This window comes from Ranitomeya variabilis, chromosome 4 (assembly GCF_051348905.1).
Source record: "Ranitomeya variabilis isolate aRanVar5 chromosome 4, aRanVar5.hap1, whole genome shotgun sequence".
NCBI classification, from domain to species: Eukaryota; Metazoa; Chordata; class Amphibia; order Anura; family Dendrobatidae; genus Ranitomeya; species Ranitomeya variabilis.
This window is the reverse complement of record NC_135235.1, coordinates 636,979,495-636,996,724: the sequence shown is the minus strand read 5'-3', so window position 1 is coordinate 636,996,724 and position 17,230 is coordinate 636,979,495. Positions and strand designations below refer to the sequence as shown.

At 44.4% G+C, this 17,230-nt stretch overlaps 1 protein-coding gene across 1 annotated transcript in view; it reads right to left on the bottom strand.

Annotated features, from left to right (window-relative positions):
• Positions 1-425: 425 nt before the first annotated feature.
• The window catches only part of LOC143767241 (uncharacterized), a 37,709-nt gene continuing 20,904 nt past the window's right edge, over positions 426-17,230 (bottom strand). The window contains exons 3-7 of the mRNA XM_077255432.1: positions 15,104-15,283; positions 14,897-15,020; positions 10,789-10,886; positions 10,515-10,605; positions 426-4,507 (exon numbers count right to left, since the gene is read on the bottom strand). Coding sequence (XP_077111547.1) covers positions 2,973-4,507; positions 10,515-10,605; positions 10,789-10,886; positions 14,897-15,020; positions 15,104-15,283 — 2,028 coding nt within the window. The 3' untranslated portion in view covers positions 426-2,972. The remainder of the gene's footprint in view (positions 4,508-10,514; positions 10,606-10,788; positions 10,887-14,896; positions 15,021-15,103; positions 15,284-17,230) is intronic.

Below are 17,230 nucleotides of genomic sequence, written 5' to 3'. Positions count from 1 at the left end.
AGTGCATAGCAGGCAGCCTTTTCGATGACTAATTACTCTAGGTGCAGTACCCTGACTGACCTGAGGGTAAGGGGGCGCCAGAAAGCTGCAAATTCCAAACCAGAACTGGGAAGTGGGCTATAGATAAATCCCCTTCAGAAGGAATCAGGGGCAACCAAACAACCCCGGTTTGTGACAAATTGGTGTGAGTGGTGGGGATGATAAAGGTATCCTCCCCGTGAACGCTGTTCATCATGTGGTATAAGTGATTAGGCAACATTGTTCTTCGGGTCAGTGCGATTACAGCGATACCAGAGGTTGAGACACAGGGGTCAGTGGGTGCTCTAGTCTGCTAGCAGAAACCGCATGAACCAGGGATCATCCCACTGAACACCTGCTAACCTTTTACTGAGGGCATATTACTACTCAGACAACACAGGTAAAACAGTGTGGCAATACTTTATTGAACCACAAAACAGGCAAATAATATATAGAACAGTCCCAGCAAAATACCCAAGATGATGAAAAATTATACACTCTTCCGTTGACTTGCCGGGAAAAGAGCAGCTGTGACTTCATATCTTCCAGGGCCGACTACCCCACCTGTGGAAAGCACACGAGGAGGTAAAAACAAACTTAGGAAGGTGACATTCCATTGAGGTACAAGGCCAGGTGACAGGAGGGTCACATCCTGGCTTCTCTGAACATCTCCAGGTGACCGGTGGGTGACAATCATGGCTATCCCAAACGTATCAATGGGTCTCTGGTGACTGGTGGGTCCAAATCCTGACTACCCCAAACATATCCGTGGTTCAGCGATGGTCATTGAAGCAGATCTGTGTTCTTTCAGCCAGGGCAGTGGTCACTTAAGCAGGCATCCTGTAAAATGTCAAATCTGTTTCTCTTGTAATGGAGCCATGATCTGGCAACTGTCCTGTAGAGTGTTCCTGGCTGTGGTTTTGTAAAGAGCCTCTGGTTCTTTGGATCTCTTGATGTCTTGGCTGTCTGGATGTATATTTTTAGAGGCATATTCCACTTATAAAGCTCACAATTGTTGTCCTTTAAGCCAACATCCAGAGGTCAAGAGGAAGATATGATGAGGTTAATTCGCATACATCGCATACATCACGGTCTTCTAAAGCTAACAGACAATAAGTTGTAGGAGCTGATATAAGAGGCAAACATTAGCTATTCAAAATGATCAAAAATCAATGTTTAAGACTAATATGACAACAGTGTATGGTTCTTGACCAACTCAAGAACAAACGCATAACTGCTAAACTCAACATATAGATAATAGTCTATTCCTCCTGGATTACAGAAAACAGACATGTGGATAATTAAGATAAATTGCTGTGCTGTCACACCAGATTAATATTTTTTTTATGTTTGTCTGCTGTCACACACTGACAGACACTTTTTATTACAAAAACTGCATTGCCATATTTTGAGAGCTATAATTTTTCCATAGTTTTGCTGACAGAGTCACGTCAAGACTTGTTTTTTGCAGGATGAGTTGATGTTTATTGGTATAATTTTTAGACACATGACTTTTTTTAATCACTTTTTATTCTGATTTTGGGAGGCAGAATCAACAAAACAGTAATTCATATATTATTATTATATTATTTTTTTTATGCCTTTCCGCATGTTGTAAAATTGATAAGGCAATTTTATTCTTTGGGTCAGTACGATTACAGCGTACCTCATTTTTTTTTTAATGTTTTAATGGTTTTACACAAAAACTATTTTTATTTTTCTGCTGACAGACCCGTATGAAGGCTTGTTTTTTGCAAGACAAGATGACGTTTTCAGCTGTACAATATTTATGTAAACTGCTTTTTTTGTTCAGCAATATGATGATAAAACATTGGTTTTTTTTGCCTTTTTTTTCTTTGTTTTTTACGGTGTTCACTGAAGGGGACAGTTTTATAGAGACTAGTGGGACAGTTTTATAGGTCAGGTCGTTCTAGAAGGGGCGATACCAAATATGTGTACTTTTTATTTTATTTTAAACATAAATAAATGTATTTATTGGATTAATATATATTTTTTTTTTTTACGATTTAAAAAAAAAAAAAATACTTTTACAATTTATTAACTTTTTTTATACTCTTTTACATTGTCCCCGGATGGGACATCAACTGTATAATGACAGATCGCTGATCTAGCTGATCACAGAGCCATATCTATATGGCGGTTTGTGGGAACACAGATCCTGCGGCGCCGTGTATATACAGCGCAAGTCGGGAAATGGTTAAGGGTATGTACACACGCTGCGGTTTTTGCTGCGGATCCGCAGCGGATTTGACGCTGCGGATCCGCAGCAGTTTTCCATGCGGTGTACAGTACCATGTTACCGTATGGAAAACCAAAAACGCTGTGCCCACGATGCAGAAAAAGCCGCGCGGAATTGCTGCGGAAAAAAAGAAGGACCATGTCACTTCTTTCTGCGGATTCCGCAGCGGTTTTCAACATGCACCAATAGGAAAGTGCTGTTGAAAACCCGCAGAGGAATCCGCAGAAGAAACCGCAGGAAAATCCGCAGTGAAAACCGCAGTGGTTTTGCACTGTGGATTTTCCAATTCCGCAGCGGAAAAAAACGCAGCAGATTCCTCAGCGTCTGCACGGGGCCTAAATGATGCGGTCTATAAATGAACAATGAGCCAAGTTGTGCCCTTTCAAATACCTGTCTCTTCCTACACAGACAATAGGAGATATTCCTTCTAGTACAGACCATTTGCTAATCCCCCTCTAAGCTGAGAATCTAGGAGCTAAGGTGCCAGGATTGACACCTACCTCCAGAAAAAGCCCCTTTGTGCTTACAATACTGGTATATTCAGTTTCACCCTTTTGTCAACTAAATGTAACTCTACTGCCTTATTGATTTCCCTTATTGATTATTTCCATTGCACTCTACATGAGTTTTTAGATGATGAAGAAATGATTCCCAGGTATAACATTTCCCACATTCTTAACATTAAAAATGGTTTCTACCCTGTATGAGTTCTCTGATGTGCAACAAGTTTTGAACTTGAACTATAACATTTCCCACATTCTGGACATGAATATGGCTTCTCTCCTGTGTGAATTCTTTGATGTTTAATAAGATCTTGTCCCTGGATAAAACATTTCCCACATTCTGGACATGAATATGGCTTCTCTCCTGTGTGAATTCTTTGATGTTTAAGAAGATCTGGTTTCTGGATAAAACATTTCCCACATTCCAGACATGAATATGGCTTCTCTCCTGTGTGAATTCTCTGATGTTTAAGAAGATCTGATTTGTAATTAAAACTTTTCCCGCATTCTTGACATAAATGTGGCTTCAGCCCTGTGTGATTTCTCTGATGTACGTGGAAATGTGATTTTTGGTTAAAACATTTCCCACAATCTGAACATGAAAATAGCTTTTCTCCTGTGTGAGTTCGCTGATGCATAAGGAAATGTGCTTTCTGGTTGAAACATTTGCCACATTCTGGACATGAATATGGCTTCTCTCCGGTGTGGATTCTTTGATGTTTCAGAAGATCTGATCTCTGGATAAAACATTTCCCACATTCTGGACATGGATATGGTTTCTCTCCTGTGTGACTTCTTTGGTGTTTAAGAAGATCTGATATGTAGTTAAAACTTTTCCCGCATTCTTGACATAAATGCGGCTTCACCCCTGTGTGAGTTCTCTGATGTATACGGAAATGTGATTTCTGGTTAAAGGATTTCCCACATTCTGAACATGAAAATAGCTTTTCCCCTGTGTGAATTCGATGATGCATAAGGAAATGTGATTTCTGGTTGAAACATTTTTCACAATCAGGACATGAATATGGCTTCTCTCCTGTGTGAATTCTTTGATGTTTAATAAGATCTGGTCTCTGGATAAAACCTTTCCCACATTCTGCACATGAATACGGCTTCTCCCCTGTGTGACTTCTGTAATGTGTAATCAAATTTGACTTATGGTTAAAACATTTCCCACACTCTGAACATGAAAATGGCTTTTCTCCTGTGTGAATTCGCTGATGCATAAGGAAATGTGATTTCTGGTTGAAACATTTCCCACATTCTGGACATGAATATGGCTTCTCTCCTGTGTGAATTCTTTGATGTTTAAGAAGATCTGGCTTCTTGGTAAAACATTTCCCACATTCTGAACATGAAAAAGGCTTCTCCCCTGTGTGACTTCTGTAATGTGTAATCAAATTTGACTTATGGTTGAAACATTTCCCACATTCTGAACATGGAAATGGCTTTTCTCCTGTGTGAATTCTCTCATGTGCAAGCAACTTAGATTTATGTTTAAAATATTTCCCACATTCTGAACAGGAAAATGGTTTCTTCTCTGTGGGAATTATTTGATGTTCAACATTACATTTGCCGTTTTCATTTTGCTTAACAGTCTGTGATGAATCCAAATAGGTGACTGATTGAATCATCGGAGCCTTTTCATTTTTGCTCTGAAGGGCTGGAGATATAGCTGGAATAATGGCATGCTCTTCGTGGATATCCGGTTTGACACCACAGTCATCTGCCAAGAATAAAACTGATTTTATTATTTTGCAATATCAATGCCTTATATTTTAGATAATTTCTATATACATAATTCTATACAAATCAAAGTATAATGAAACTATGGCCTAAGACAGTGGTGAGCCACCTGTTCCCAAATCCCATTGTACTGAACCTCTAAAGTACAATCGACAAACATAATACACAAACGTAGAACATTTTTGAAGTAATAAAGGGAGGATTAAAAGTAAGCTTTCGAGTAAATCAAGTTTATTGAATTGCACGTAAATAACACAGTTGTAATCAGATGTTTAAATGCAGTAATAGGCACATACAGGATTGTGAGATTGATACAAAAATAGATAGCTGTATACTAAAGATTTCAATACTCAAACATTGATCAACAAATCATTAAGGTTGTAACTTCGTGAGCAAATTACCTCTGTCAGAGGTCTAATAGTTTGAAAAGATTGCTTATGATGTATACATCACAGGCTCTCACTATTCAGCCAACGACTAGCTCCAGGTGGGGCCAAGCCGCTGGATGAAAGCAAGAGTGCCTAGGCTCGTCCGAGCACTCAATGTCAGTTATGGAATCTGCATGAGGCCAGGCCAAGCGAAGAGAAAGTAGAAAATATAGGTGGAGAGAAAAGGAAGAGAATAAGAGAAGGGAGATAAGAAGAAGAAGAGAGAGAGAGAAGAAAGAGAAAAAAAAAAAGGGGGGGGGGCGGAGAGGTGAGGAGGAGGGGTGGGTGAGGTAGGGTAGGAAGAATCTGGTCTTCAGTCCCAACTAAATCGAGACTATTATACTTTTATGCTAAGGTATGGTTGTTAATGTATTATTTACTGTCTAGGGGAGTTATGATTATGGGTCGCAAGGGGACCAATAGGATCAATCAGTGTAGCCAAGTGTTCAGTTCCTCAGATTCTCTAAAAGCAATCCAGGGAGACCAGGTGTTAAACACTTTGTCTGCAGTTCTAGTATCCTGGCCAACCAACTGCTCCATCCTGTAAATGCGGTTTAGTTCAACCACAAAATCAGCACGTGAGGAGGATATTGACTGTTTCCAGAAACGAGGGATCACGTTACGTGCGGCTGTTAGGAAATGTCGTAATAAACCTTTCTTGAATTTGGCGATTGAAAGGTCACATACAGACAACAGGGCCAGTTCCATGGTGGGTTGGACTCTATGGAGAGATAATTTGTTATAAAGTGCAAAGATGCCCACCCAGAAATCGTGAATAGGCGGGCAGGACCACCAGATGTGAGGGTAGGTACCTCTGTCGTTCCAGCACCTCCAGCAAGTGTCGGGGGTGGTGGGAAACATAAGGTGAATACTAGACGGACATCTGTACCATCTGGCCAGGAGTTTATAGCTTCTTTCTTGGTAATCAGAGCAAAGTGAAGATCTGAAGGTAAATAGCAGACTCTTGAGGCGTTCCTCCGGAGTCAGTTGCGTGCTTAATTCATTGTCCCATTTCAAGAAGAATGTGGGAGGGTCAAGTGAAGTTGGTTGACAGCCCTGGAGCATTCTATACAGCAATGATATTGTGTGGGACAAGGGGCCCCCACCCAGGCACATGGACTCAAAAGAAGTTAACTGTCTGAAGATGTCAGCCCGCCTAGATAACACAGTGAGATAGCTTTTGATTTGCTCATAGAAGAACCATGAGCCCTGCGGCGGCTCTCCATCAGCAAAGATAGCCCCCAAGGTCTTAACTGAGGTTTGGTCTACGTAGTCATGGACCACCGGACAACTATCTCTATGTTTGTGAAGGAACATGATCCCGTCCTGACCTGCTGGAAAGTCTGGATTTTCAAAAATTGGTGTCAGGGGGGCCTGGTATAGAGGAAAAATTTAATTTTTTGATGCCATGCTTAACGAACTGAGTTAGGTGTCTAGTAATGAAGGGCTGGTCATCTCCTCGGATTCCCCCAGTGCCCTCTCTCCAGAAGTGCGTCGCCGAGCTATGTCCTGAGAGCGTCATCTCAAGGCCTACCCATCTCTTACTTGACTTATGATGGAACAGATTGAGAACGCAAGTTCCAAGAGAGGCATAGCTATAGAGCAAGAAATCTGGGAGGCCCAGTCCTCCGGACTGTTTATTCCTGCACAGGAGGTGATATGCCAGTCGTGGAAGTTTACCGGACCACACAAATCTTATTATCGCTGATTTGAGCCTGGAGAAGAAGGAGGCTGGAAGATACAGAGGGATGGTCTGGAAGAAATAAAGGAGGCGTGGTAAAAGATCCATTTTGATAGCATTAATTCTTCCAAGCCAAGATAAGTGCAGTTTGTTCCACTTCTCCAGGTCAACCTCCGCGTTGTGTAGTGCAATTTTATTGTTAGCATCGTATAAAAGTGAGGACTTAGCGGTTAAGTGTATACCTAAATAGGCAAGGGAGTCTGATCGCCATCTAAATGGGAACGAGGAGCATAACTGTGAAATTAAAAGTAAGCTTTATTACTTTACAATCAATAGCAACAGATAAAAATATACACCATAAAAACATGTAAGATTCTTAAAGGGGTATTCCCAGCTATGATCATCTATTCCAATATGTAGTGGGTGTAATAATAATAATAGGAAATATGTCCAATTAGAAATGTAGTATAGTTCTTCTGACTCTCTATGTTGCTCATCCCATTTGCAGGTCATTGCATTAGCTTATGTGTCCATGGTTACTACCACTCATATGGTGACTGTTAGTTGCTAGTCATCATAACCATGGATACCTAAGCTACTGCAATTCTCTGGATATGGGGTAAGCGACATAGAGAATCAGGAAAACTATGCCACATTTCTAATTGGAGCTATTTGCTATTATTATTACACATACTATATTTTGGGATAGGAACTTGAAAATGAGAGTACCTCCTTAAAGCCTCCTTCACACGTTAGTGTCTCCGGTATGTGGTGACAGTTTTCATACGTATCGGAGACACTTAAACACGTAGACCCATTCAAGTGAATGGATCTGCACGCGTCAGTGTGTTTCCACAGACCATGTGTTTGTGGGAAAGGCACGCTGACATGACTGTTTTTTAGCAGCAGCATGGGCCGCAAAACATCTAGCACACGTGCACACTGATGACATCCGTGTGTCATCAGTGTGACACCTACCGGCGCCTGGGAATCAGCGGTACTGTTCGCACTGATCCTCAGCACCGTTGAAGACAGCTCACATCATTATACCCTGCTCTGCCTGTAATCAGCGTGAGCAGGGGACAATGTTGAGAGTTGTATTCAGCCCCCGGAGGGAGTAAAGTGCTCTACGCCATTGCTTCAGAGACTGGCAGGGCAGTCAATTCCAAGTTGGCTGCCCGACCTTAATACATAAGAAGACAGGTGGCAACTTGTGGGGGTCGGGGTGTCTCTAGGGTTCCTATAAACAAGCCTCAGGCCATCAGTCATACGGGTTTTGATCTATCCGACCACGGGGAACAGAGAGAGAAGAGTAATAACAGTGAGGACCTCATTAGAGCTTAAGCAAGTGAGGACCTACTGTGCTGCTGTGCGCATAGGAAGGCTATTGCATTCCACCTGGATAAGGAGACTCTGGATTTGCCTTCAGACCAGCCAGATTCTGCCTACTCTGTGATCCGGTGCCCTGGACTGCGGACACTGAAGCCTGTCAGTAAAGGTAAAGAGACTGCAACCTTGTGTCCTCGTTATTCACTGCGCCTCACACCATCCACCATCTATACTCTGGGAAGCCCTGGGCATACACTCCACCTTTGGGGAGGTATACCATCTAGCTGCCATAACATCACCCCAGCGGACCCCTTAGCAGTGTCGGTCACCCTGACCGAATACCACAGGTGGCGTCACGAACACTAAACAAACTTTCCCTTTTATTGGACACCCCTCAAAGGGCCACGGACCGGGTCAGGCCACCGTGACATCTCCACTGAGAACTGAAGAACCCGGTGCCGAGTACCCCATTGCCCTTAACGTGGGGGCGCTCCACACACACTGTACTCTATATCAGTGTTCCCCAACTCCAGTCCTCAAGGCCCACCAACAGATCATGTTTTCAGGATTTCCTTTGTATTGCACAGGTGATGCAATTATCACCTGGGCAAGACTAAGGAAATCCTGAAAACATGACCTGTTGGTGGGCCTTGAGGACTGGAGTTGGGGACCCCTGCTCTATATGACTGAAATCTTTATATCTATTCTATTTTGTTGGGTCACGGTGTGATTTTACTGCATGCGGCAGATGAATTGCCGGCTTTTCAAAGGACATGGGTGTGTAAAAATCAGATGGCATTCGCATGGTCCAAGTGACGTACGATTTTTTTTCTCACACCCATTGACTTGCATTAAAGAGTGTCATCTGAGATACAAGGACAGTCGCAGCATGTTCATGAAATAACACTGATCAGAGTGCAGGTCTGATTTTTTATCAGATTACACTTGTCCGTTTTCCTCGCAGATGAATATAAGCCCTTAATGTGACTATAATGTGATTTTTTATTTTATTCTAAATTTTACACTCTATTTAGACAGCGGGGGCTGAACACAACTCTCAATATTGTTCCCTGCTTCAACTGATCGCAGGCATAGCAGAGGACCATGATGTGAGCTGTCTGCAACACTCGGCGCCAGGGATTAGCGCAAACAGTACCGCTGATTCACAGGGGCAGGTACATGTGATACTGATGCGGCACATGGTTGCCACACGTATTAAACACATGGACACGGAGCGGGGGAAAGGTTTGTTTTTTTGTTTGTTCATTTGTATATATGGATGTATAGAAAAACAGCACCACATGCAGGATAGGGGAGCATGTAATAGGATGGGGGACAAATATCAAGCTGGGGGAGCATATACCAGGTTAGGGAAGCATATAGTGGGCTAGGAAAGCATATACCAGAAAGGGGGAATCATATACCAGGCTGGGGGAGCATATACCGGGTTAGGGGAGCATATAGCGGGCTAGGGAAGCATATACCAGAAAGGGGGAATCATATACCAGGCTGGGGGAGCATATACCAGGATGGGGAGCATGTACTAGGAAGGGGGAACATATACCAGACTGGGGGAGCATATACTGGGTTAGGGGAGCATATAGCGGGCTAGGGAGGCATAAACCAGAAAGGGGGAATCATATACCAGGTTGGGGGAGCATATACCAGGATGGGGAGCATGTACCTGGATGGGGGAGCATATACTAGGCTAGGGGAGCATATACCAGGATGGGGAGCATACACCGGGATGGGGGAGCATATACCAGAATGGGGGAGCATATACCAGGCTGGAGGAGCATATACCAGGATGGGGGAGCATATACCAGGCTGGAGGAGCGGGACCATATACCAGGATTAGCTATGAACCCGTTCTATGCCCGGGATGTAAGCATTCTTATTTGTACATTTTTGTGCTATGTTAAAGGGAACCCGTCACTAGAAATAACGTTGTTAACCTGCAAATATGCAGTCAATATGCACGTTAACAGTGCTATTATGCTGCCTGGTGCCCGCAAATTATCTTTATTTTTAGCAGTATGGTAATTTCAAAAAAGTTTGCTAATTTCTGCATCAAGATGTTTATTGTTCCCAAGTGAGCTCATACAACACATCACGTAAAGCAGGGTATCAGTAATCAATTGTGTACAGAATAGGTATAAACACCTTTGTACATAGAAGAACTTCATATGCTGTCATGCCACATCTAACCATGACTACTCTGTAATGTCACTTTTTTAAGCAGCCTTCGCAATGTAGTCCATGGTTGCGCTGGTGGAGATGCTACACTAAATTCACAGGGTCACTTAGTTCATTGTGTAAGAGTCAAAATCTGTTGTTACCAGAGCCAAGTTGCTACCTGGTTTTGAGTAGATTATTACCGTACCCTACTTCTAAATCCTTTCCTGATCTGCCTACATATTTCTTGGTGACTTCAAAACAGTTTGGCTTCTCACTTGACCGTCCTCCCAGGACCGGTACGGCCACTAGAAATTCAACGTATAATTACAGTAGAATCTGTGACTTCTCTGCATTTAGTGGTTACTACTCACCTGGGTAGCCATATGTAGGAATCTCCTCTTTACACCGCTCATCACCCCTCACATATGTCTCTGTAGTATTAATATGGGTCAGGTCTTCACCCTGAAATAAATATTATAATAGTCACAGACAGAAGGAGAAGTCACATCTATGATCAGCTCTAATCCTGCCATCTCCACCGTTCTCATTACACAAGTATAAAACATATAATACTGGAGGATAAAACAAGACTAAGCACGAGACCTTCACATAGGGGAGATCTCATGAGACCTTCTCTCCATCTACCTGATGATCCTGAGGAACATTGGGATCTTCCGGTTTACAGTCCTGTGGAAGACAAAGACGGTGACATCTCTCTGGTGTTGTCCTCTTACTGGATAGATCTGAAGGAAACACATAAAGAGACTGAATTCATTCTTTACATACAGATAATTATAGGCCGTGTGTATTCACAGCTTTCAACCTCTGAAACACATAAAGACGGTAACACCCTTGACCTGGCCTTCGTGTGGCTCTGTTCAATCTCCTACCTAGATAACTCATCGCTTCCCCTCTCTGACCACAACATTCTCTCCTTCATGTTCACAAATCCTCGCCCACCCAGTACACTCCTACCTACCACACATTCAGAAATCTACAAGCCATTAACCTCAGACACTTTCAGACTCCCTACACTCATCACTGTCCCCAATCTCCTCTTTTTCCTGTCCTGATCTGGCTGTACACCACTACAATGACACTCTTAAAAGCACCCTTGACCAAGTACTGTCCCTCACCCTCAGAATCTCCAAACACCAAGTAAAACTGCCTTGGCTCACATCGCAAACTCAACTTCTCCAGCGATACTCTAGGAGTGCTGAACGCTTATGGAGGAAAACTCGCACACCAGAAGACTTCATCCACTTCAAATTTATGTTAAGAACCTATAACTGCCCGTCACCTAGCCAGACCTACTTCATCACCCTGATCTCCTCACTAGCCAACAACCCCAAGAAACTATTCGACACCTTTCACTCCCTCCTCAGTCCAAAAGCACACATCACAGACATTTGTGCTGATGACCTGACCTCCCACTTTACAGAGAAAATAGATTATGTCAGTCAAGACATCTGCTTCCAACCACCATGTGCTGTGACTCCCATCCTTCCCTGCATTTCCCCTGGCTCACTTTCCACATTTGATCCCATCACAGAAGAAGTCTCCAGACTCCTCTCTTCTTCTCGTCCAACTACATGCACTACCGATCCCATTCCCTCACATATACTCAAGTCTCTCTCTCTCCTGTTGTCACAACTCACCTAACTACAATCTTTAATCTCTCCCTCTCCCCTCTGGCATTTTCCCATCCTCCTTCAAACACTCTATCGTTACTCCATTACTAAAGAAACCCGCTCTCGACCCATCCTGCACAAATAACTACAGACCTGTCTCCAATCTCCCCTTCATCTATAAACTCTTGGAGCACCCAGTCTACTCCCGCCTTACCCGTTACCTCTCCACTCACTCCCTCCTAGACCCTTCACAGTCCGGCTTCCGTCCCCTACATTTGACAGAAACTGCACTCATCAAAGTTACCAATGACCTTCTGACAGCAAAATGTAATGGTGACCACTCTCTGCTCATTCTTCTCAACCTTTCTGCAGCTTTCGACACTGTTGACCATTGTCTCCTACTCTCTAGGCTCCAGTCACTTGGCATTAAGGACACTGCTCTCTCCTGGTTCCCTTTCTATTAGTGAAGAGCTAATATACTCGTTACTTGAGATTTCCCGAGCAGGCTCGGGTGACCTCCGAGTATTTTTTAGTGCTCGGAGATTTAGTTTTCCTCACCTCAGCTGAATGATTTGCATCTCTTAAGGTACCGTCTCACAAAACAATTTACCAACGATCACGACCAGCGATACGACCTGGCCATGATCGTTGGTAAGTCGTTGTGTGGTCGCTGGGGAGCTGTCACACAGACAGCTCTCCAGCGACCAACGATGCCGAGGTTCGCTGGTAACCAGGGTAAACATCGGGTTACTAAGCGCAGGGCCGCGCTTAGTAACCCGATGTTTACCCTGGTTACCAAAAAAAAACCAACAGTACATACTCACCTTTCGGTGTCCGTCAGGTCCCTTGCCGTCTGCTTCCCGCACTGACTGACTGCCGGCCGTAAAGTGAGAGCACAGCACAGCGGTGACGTCACCGCTGTGCTCTGCTCTCACTGTACGGCCGGCAGTCAGTCAGTGCAGGAAGCAGATGGCAAGGGACCTGACGGACACCGAAAGGTGAGTATGTACTGTTTTTTTTTTTTTTTACATTTACGATGGTAACCAGGGTAAACATCGGGTTACTAAGCGCGGCCCTGCGCTTAGTAACCTGATGTTTACCCTGGTTACCAGCGAAGACATCGCTGAATCCGTGTCACACACACCGATTCAGCGATGTCTGCAGGACCTCAATGACCAAAAAAAGGTCCAGGCCATTCCGACACGACCAGTGATCTCACAGCAGGGGCCTGGTCGCTGGTACGTGTCAAACATAGCGAGATCGCTACTGAGGTCGCTGTTGTGTCACAAAACTTGTGACTCAGCAGCGATCTCGCTAGCGACCTCGCTATGTGAGACGGGGCCTTTAGCCTGCTTGATTACATGTGGGGATTCCCTAGCAACCAGGCAACCCCCACATGTACTTATGCTGGCTAACAGATGAAATCATTCAGCTGCGGCGATGAAAACTAAATCTCCGAGCACTAAAAAATACTCGGAGGACACCCGAGAGAAATCTCGAGTATGGAGTATATTCGCTCATCACTACTTCCTATCTCTCTGACTGCTCCTTCAGTGTTTTTTTCGCTGGCTCCACTTCATCCCCTCTTCCTCTCGCTGTCGGGAGTACCTCAGGCCCCAGTGCTTGGCCCCCTTTTCTCTCTACAAGGCCCCAATTGGACAGACCATCAGCAGATTTGGCTTTCAGTACTATCTTTATGCTGATGACAGATAACTATACACGTCATCCCCTGACATTACCACAGCTGTTCTACAGAACACCAGTGACTGTCTGTCCACAATCTCCAACATCATGTCGGTCCTCTATCTGAAACTCAACCTCTCCAAAACTGAACTACTTCTGCTCCCCCGGTCTATTAACCTCCATAAATCTGACATTTCCCTCTCCATGGGTGGCACCGTAATAACACCCTGGCAGCAGGTGCGCTGCCTGGGTGTTATGTTTGACACCAATCTCTCCTTCACTTCCCACAGACAACCTCTTGCCTGCTCTTGCCACTTACACTTAAAGAACATCTCTAGAAACTGCCCTCTTCTAACCAGGGAAACAACAAAAACCCTCACAACGCTCTATTAATTGGCCTCCGTTACTCGACTTTCCCCTCTACAGTCCATACATAATGCAGCAGCCAGGGTCATCCATGTGGCTAATTGGTACTCGGATGCGTCTGCTCTTCGCCAGTCCTTACATTGGCTGCCCATTCATTATAGGATCCAATTCAAAGTACTTGTTCTCACCCACAAAGCTCTCCACAGTGCAGCACCCCCCTACATCTCCTCCATCATTTGTGTCTATCAGCCTAACCGATTGCTGCTCTCTGCAAATGACTTTCGACTAACCTCGGAACTAATCTGCACCTCCCACTCCCAACTCCAAGACTTCTCCGGCGCTGCGCCAATCCTCTGGAATGCTCTACCCCAAGAAATTAGGACTATCCACAATTTGCATAGTTTTAGGCACTCCCTCAAAACGCTTTTGTTCAGAGCGGCATATCATGTTCACTAATCTAAGTCAATTTATGTGTAAGTGTGCATGTGTAGCCCGTTCACCAGCGCCATCTATCCCTCAAGATGGCTGGACCATATTTGTATATATATCATTGTAAATACACACCTGTACTTTGTATCTCCCCCAACTCATTGTAGATTGTAAGCTCTCACAAGCAGGGTTGTCTTATTTTGCTTTAATCATTGTATTGTTAATATTGTTACTTATGACTTGTGTTTTGAAACTGTTAGGCTATGAGCCCACGTTGCAGAATGTTAGCAGAACTTTCGCAGGAAATCCGCTAGCGTTGTTTTTTTCGCAGCTTCCCACTACTAAATTATATAGTGGCAAATCCGGAGAATTTCCGCAAAATTAATGAACATGCTGCGTTTTTTTCAGCGATGTGTTTTTTTTTGCGGAAAAAAACGCAGCATGGACATAAAAATTGCAGATTGCATTCTAATAATGGGATGCTTAATGTAAACTTTTTTAGCGTTTTCGAAGCGGGAAAACAGACGAAAAAACACTAAAAATCCTAAACGTAGACACACAGCCTTAAACTGGAAAGCGGTGCGGTATATGTTGGTGCTATATAAAAATAAAGATTATTATTATTCTTTAGTCCTGTCTATTACCTGTTGATGTGAGGGGCCAGGGAACCTCCATCATGACGTCCTTGTACAGATCTTTATGTCCTTCTAAATATTCCCACTCCTCCATGGAGAAATAGATGGAGACATCCTGAAACCTTATAGGAACCTGACACATACAATGATATCGTCATCCACAAAATCCCTTCATAGCGTTACTGTATAATGTCCCAGCATTCCCAGCAGTGTCACCTCTCCAGTCAGAAGCTCAATCATCTTGTAGAGAAGTTCTAGGATCTTCTGGTCATTGATGTCCTCATGTTTCAGGGGGTGAGGTGGAGGCCCCGTGATTGGGCTCAGGGGTCTTTCCCATCCCTCAGACACAGGGTCCTGACAACGCTCACTAGAGGTCTTCTTCACTATTGTGTAATCCTGGTTATGGAGAGACATATTAATAAATCACACTACAGACAATTCCAGAGTCCTCACCTCTCCAGTTCTGTCCATCTGTTATTCCCATAGATAATAATGATGTTGTGAAACGAAGCCATGAAATATGTGGAGAACTCTTGCAGGAGGTGCCACTGATGAGAAGAGGCTTAGCCAAAATCAAGTGGTACCAAAGTATGCTGGAAAGTTTGCAGGGGGAGAGACCTTGTGTGCTTGACTGGATCAGGTGACCCACAGGAAAGATTTCCCAAATATATAAAAGCCCTGCGCAACCATCCACCAGGATAAAGGGACCAGTGACCTACTAACCGCCAAGAGCAAGCGAGACTACTTTGTCCTCCTGGACCTGTCTTCTGCCTTCGACTCTGTGGACCACTCCATCCTGTTACAGATTCTCTCATCTCTTGGCATCACAGATTTGGCCCTATCCTGGATCTCATCATATCTAACAGACCGGACACTCAGTGTCTCCCTCTCCCACACCACCTCCTCATCTCGCCCCCTGTCTGTCGGTGTTCCCCAAGGCTCAGTTTTAGGACCCCTATTCTTCTCCATCTACACCTTCGGCCTGGGACAGCCCATAGAATCGCACAGTTTACAATATCATCTCTTCGCTGATGACACGCAGATCTACCTATCTGGACCCGACCTCACTTCCTTACTGACTAAAATCCCACAATGTCTGTCTGCTATTTCATCCTTCTTTTCTGCTCGTTTTCTAAAACTGGACATGGACAAAACAGAATTCATCATCTTTCCCCCACCTCACTCTACCCCTCCACCCGACCTATCCATCAATGTCTGCTCACTTTTCCCGGTCCCACACGCTCGGTGCCTCGGGGTGATCCTTGACTACACTCTCTTTCAAGCCACATATCCAAGCCCTTACCTCCTCTTGCCGATTCCAACTCAAAAACATTTCCCGGATCCGTGCATTCCTTGACCATGAAACCACAAAAACACTAGTACATGCCCTTATCATCTCCCGCCTCGACTACTGCAACCTCCCACTCTCAGGCCTCCCCTCTGTGGCACCACTCCAATCCATCCTAAACACTGCTGCCCAACTAATCCACCTGTCTCCCTGTAACTCCCCAGTCTCTCATCTCTGCCAGGCCCTTCACTGGCTTCCTATTGCCCAGAGGCTACAGTTCAAAACACTAACAATGACATACAAAGCCATTCACAACCTGACTCCTCCATACATCTGTGACATGGTCTCCCGGTACCTACCGCATGCAACCTTCGATCGTCTCATGATCTCCTTCTCTACTCCTCTCTCATCTCTTCCTCCCACAACCGTATCCAAGGCTTCTCCCGTGCTTCCCCTATACTCTAGAACTCTCTACCCCAATACAACAGGCTCTCGCCTACCACGGAAACCTTCAAAAGGAACCTGAAGACCCACTTTTTCCGACAAGCCTACAACCTGCAGTGATCCCCAGTTTACTGAACCACCGCATGACCAGCTCTACCCTCTCCTAGTGTATCCTCACCCATCCCCTGTAGACTATGAGCCCTCGCGGGCAGGGTCCTCTCTCCTCCTGTACTTGTGTGTGCCTTGTTTTACTCATGTTTATTGTACTTGTCTATATTTGCCCCGTTCACATGTGAAGCTCCATGGAATAATTGGCGCTATAAAAATGTATAATAATAATATTATTATTATTATTTGACACCAGGGAATGGATCTGGGCACATGTGCTCCAGAGACACCATTGAGACCAGCGTGGCAGGCCTCGGGGGGGGAGTATATGCCACCCAGATGTCGGTAACTGTCTGGCATGGTCTAGATTTCCCAGAAAATATCACCAAGAACGGCTTACACTGGTCAGAGTCAGAAGCTGCTCCCTGCGCTGGTCAAGTCTCAGAGGCCCGACTATGTCCATCAAGAGCTGATGCCCAGTCCTCTACGCCTTGAGCCTGAGA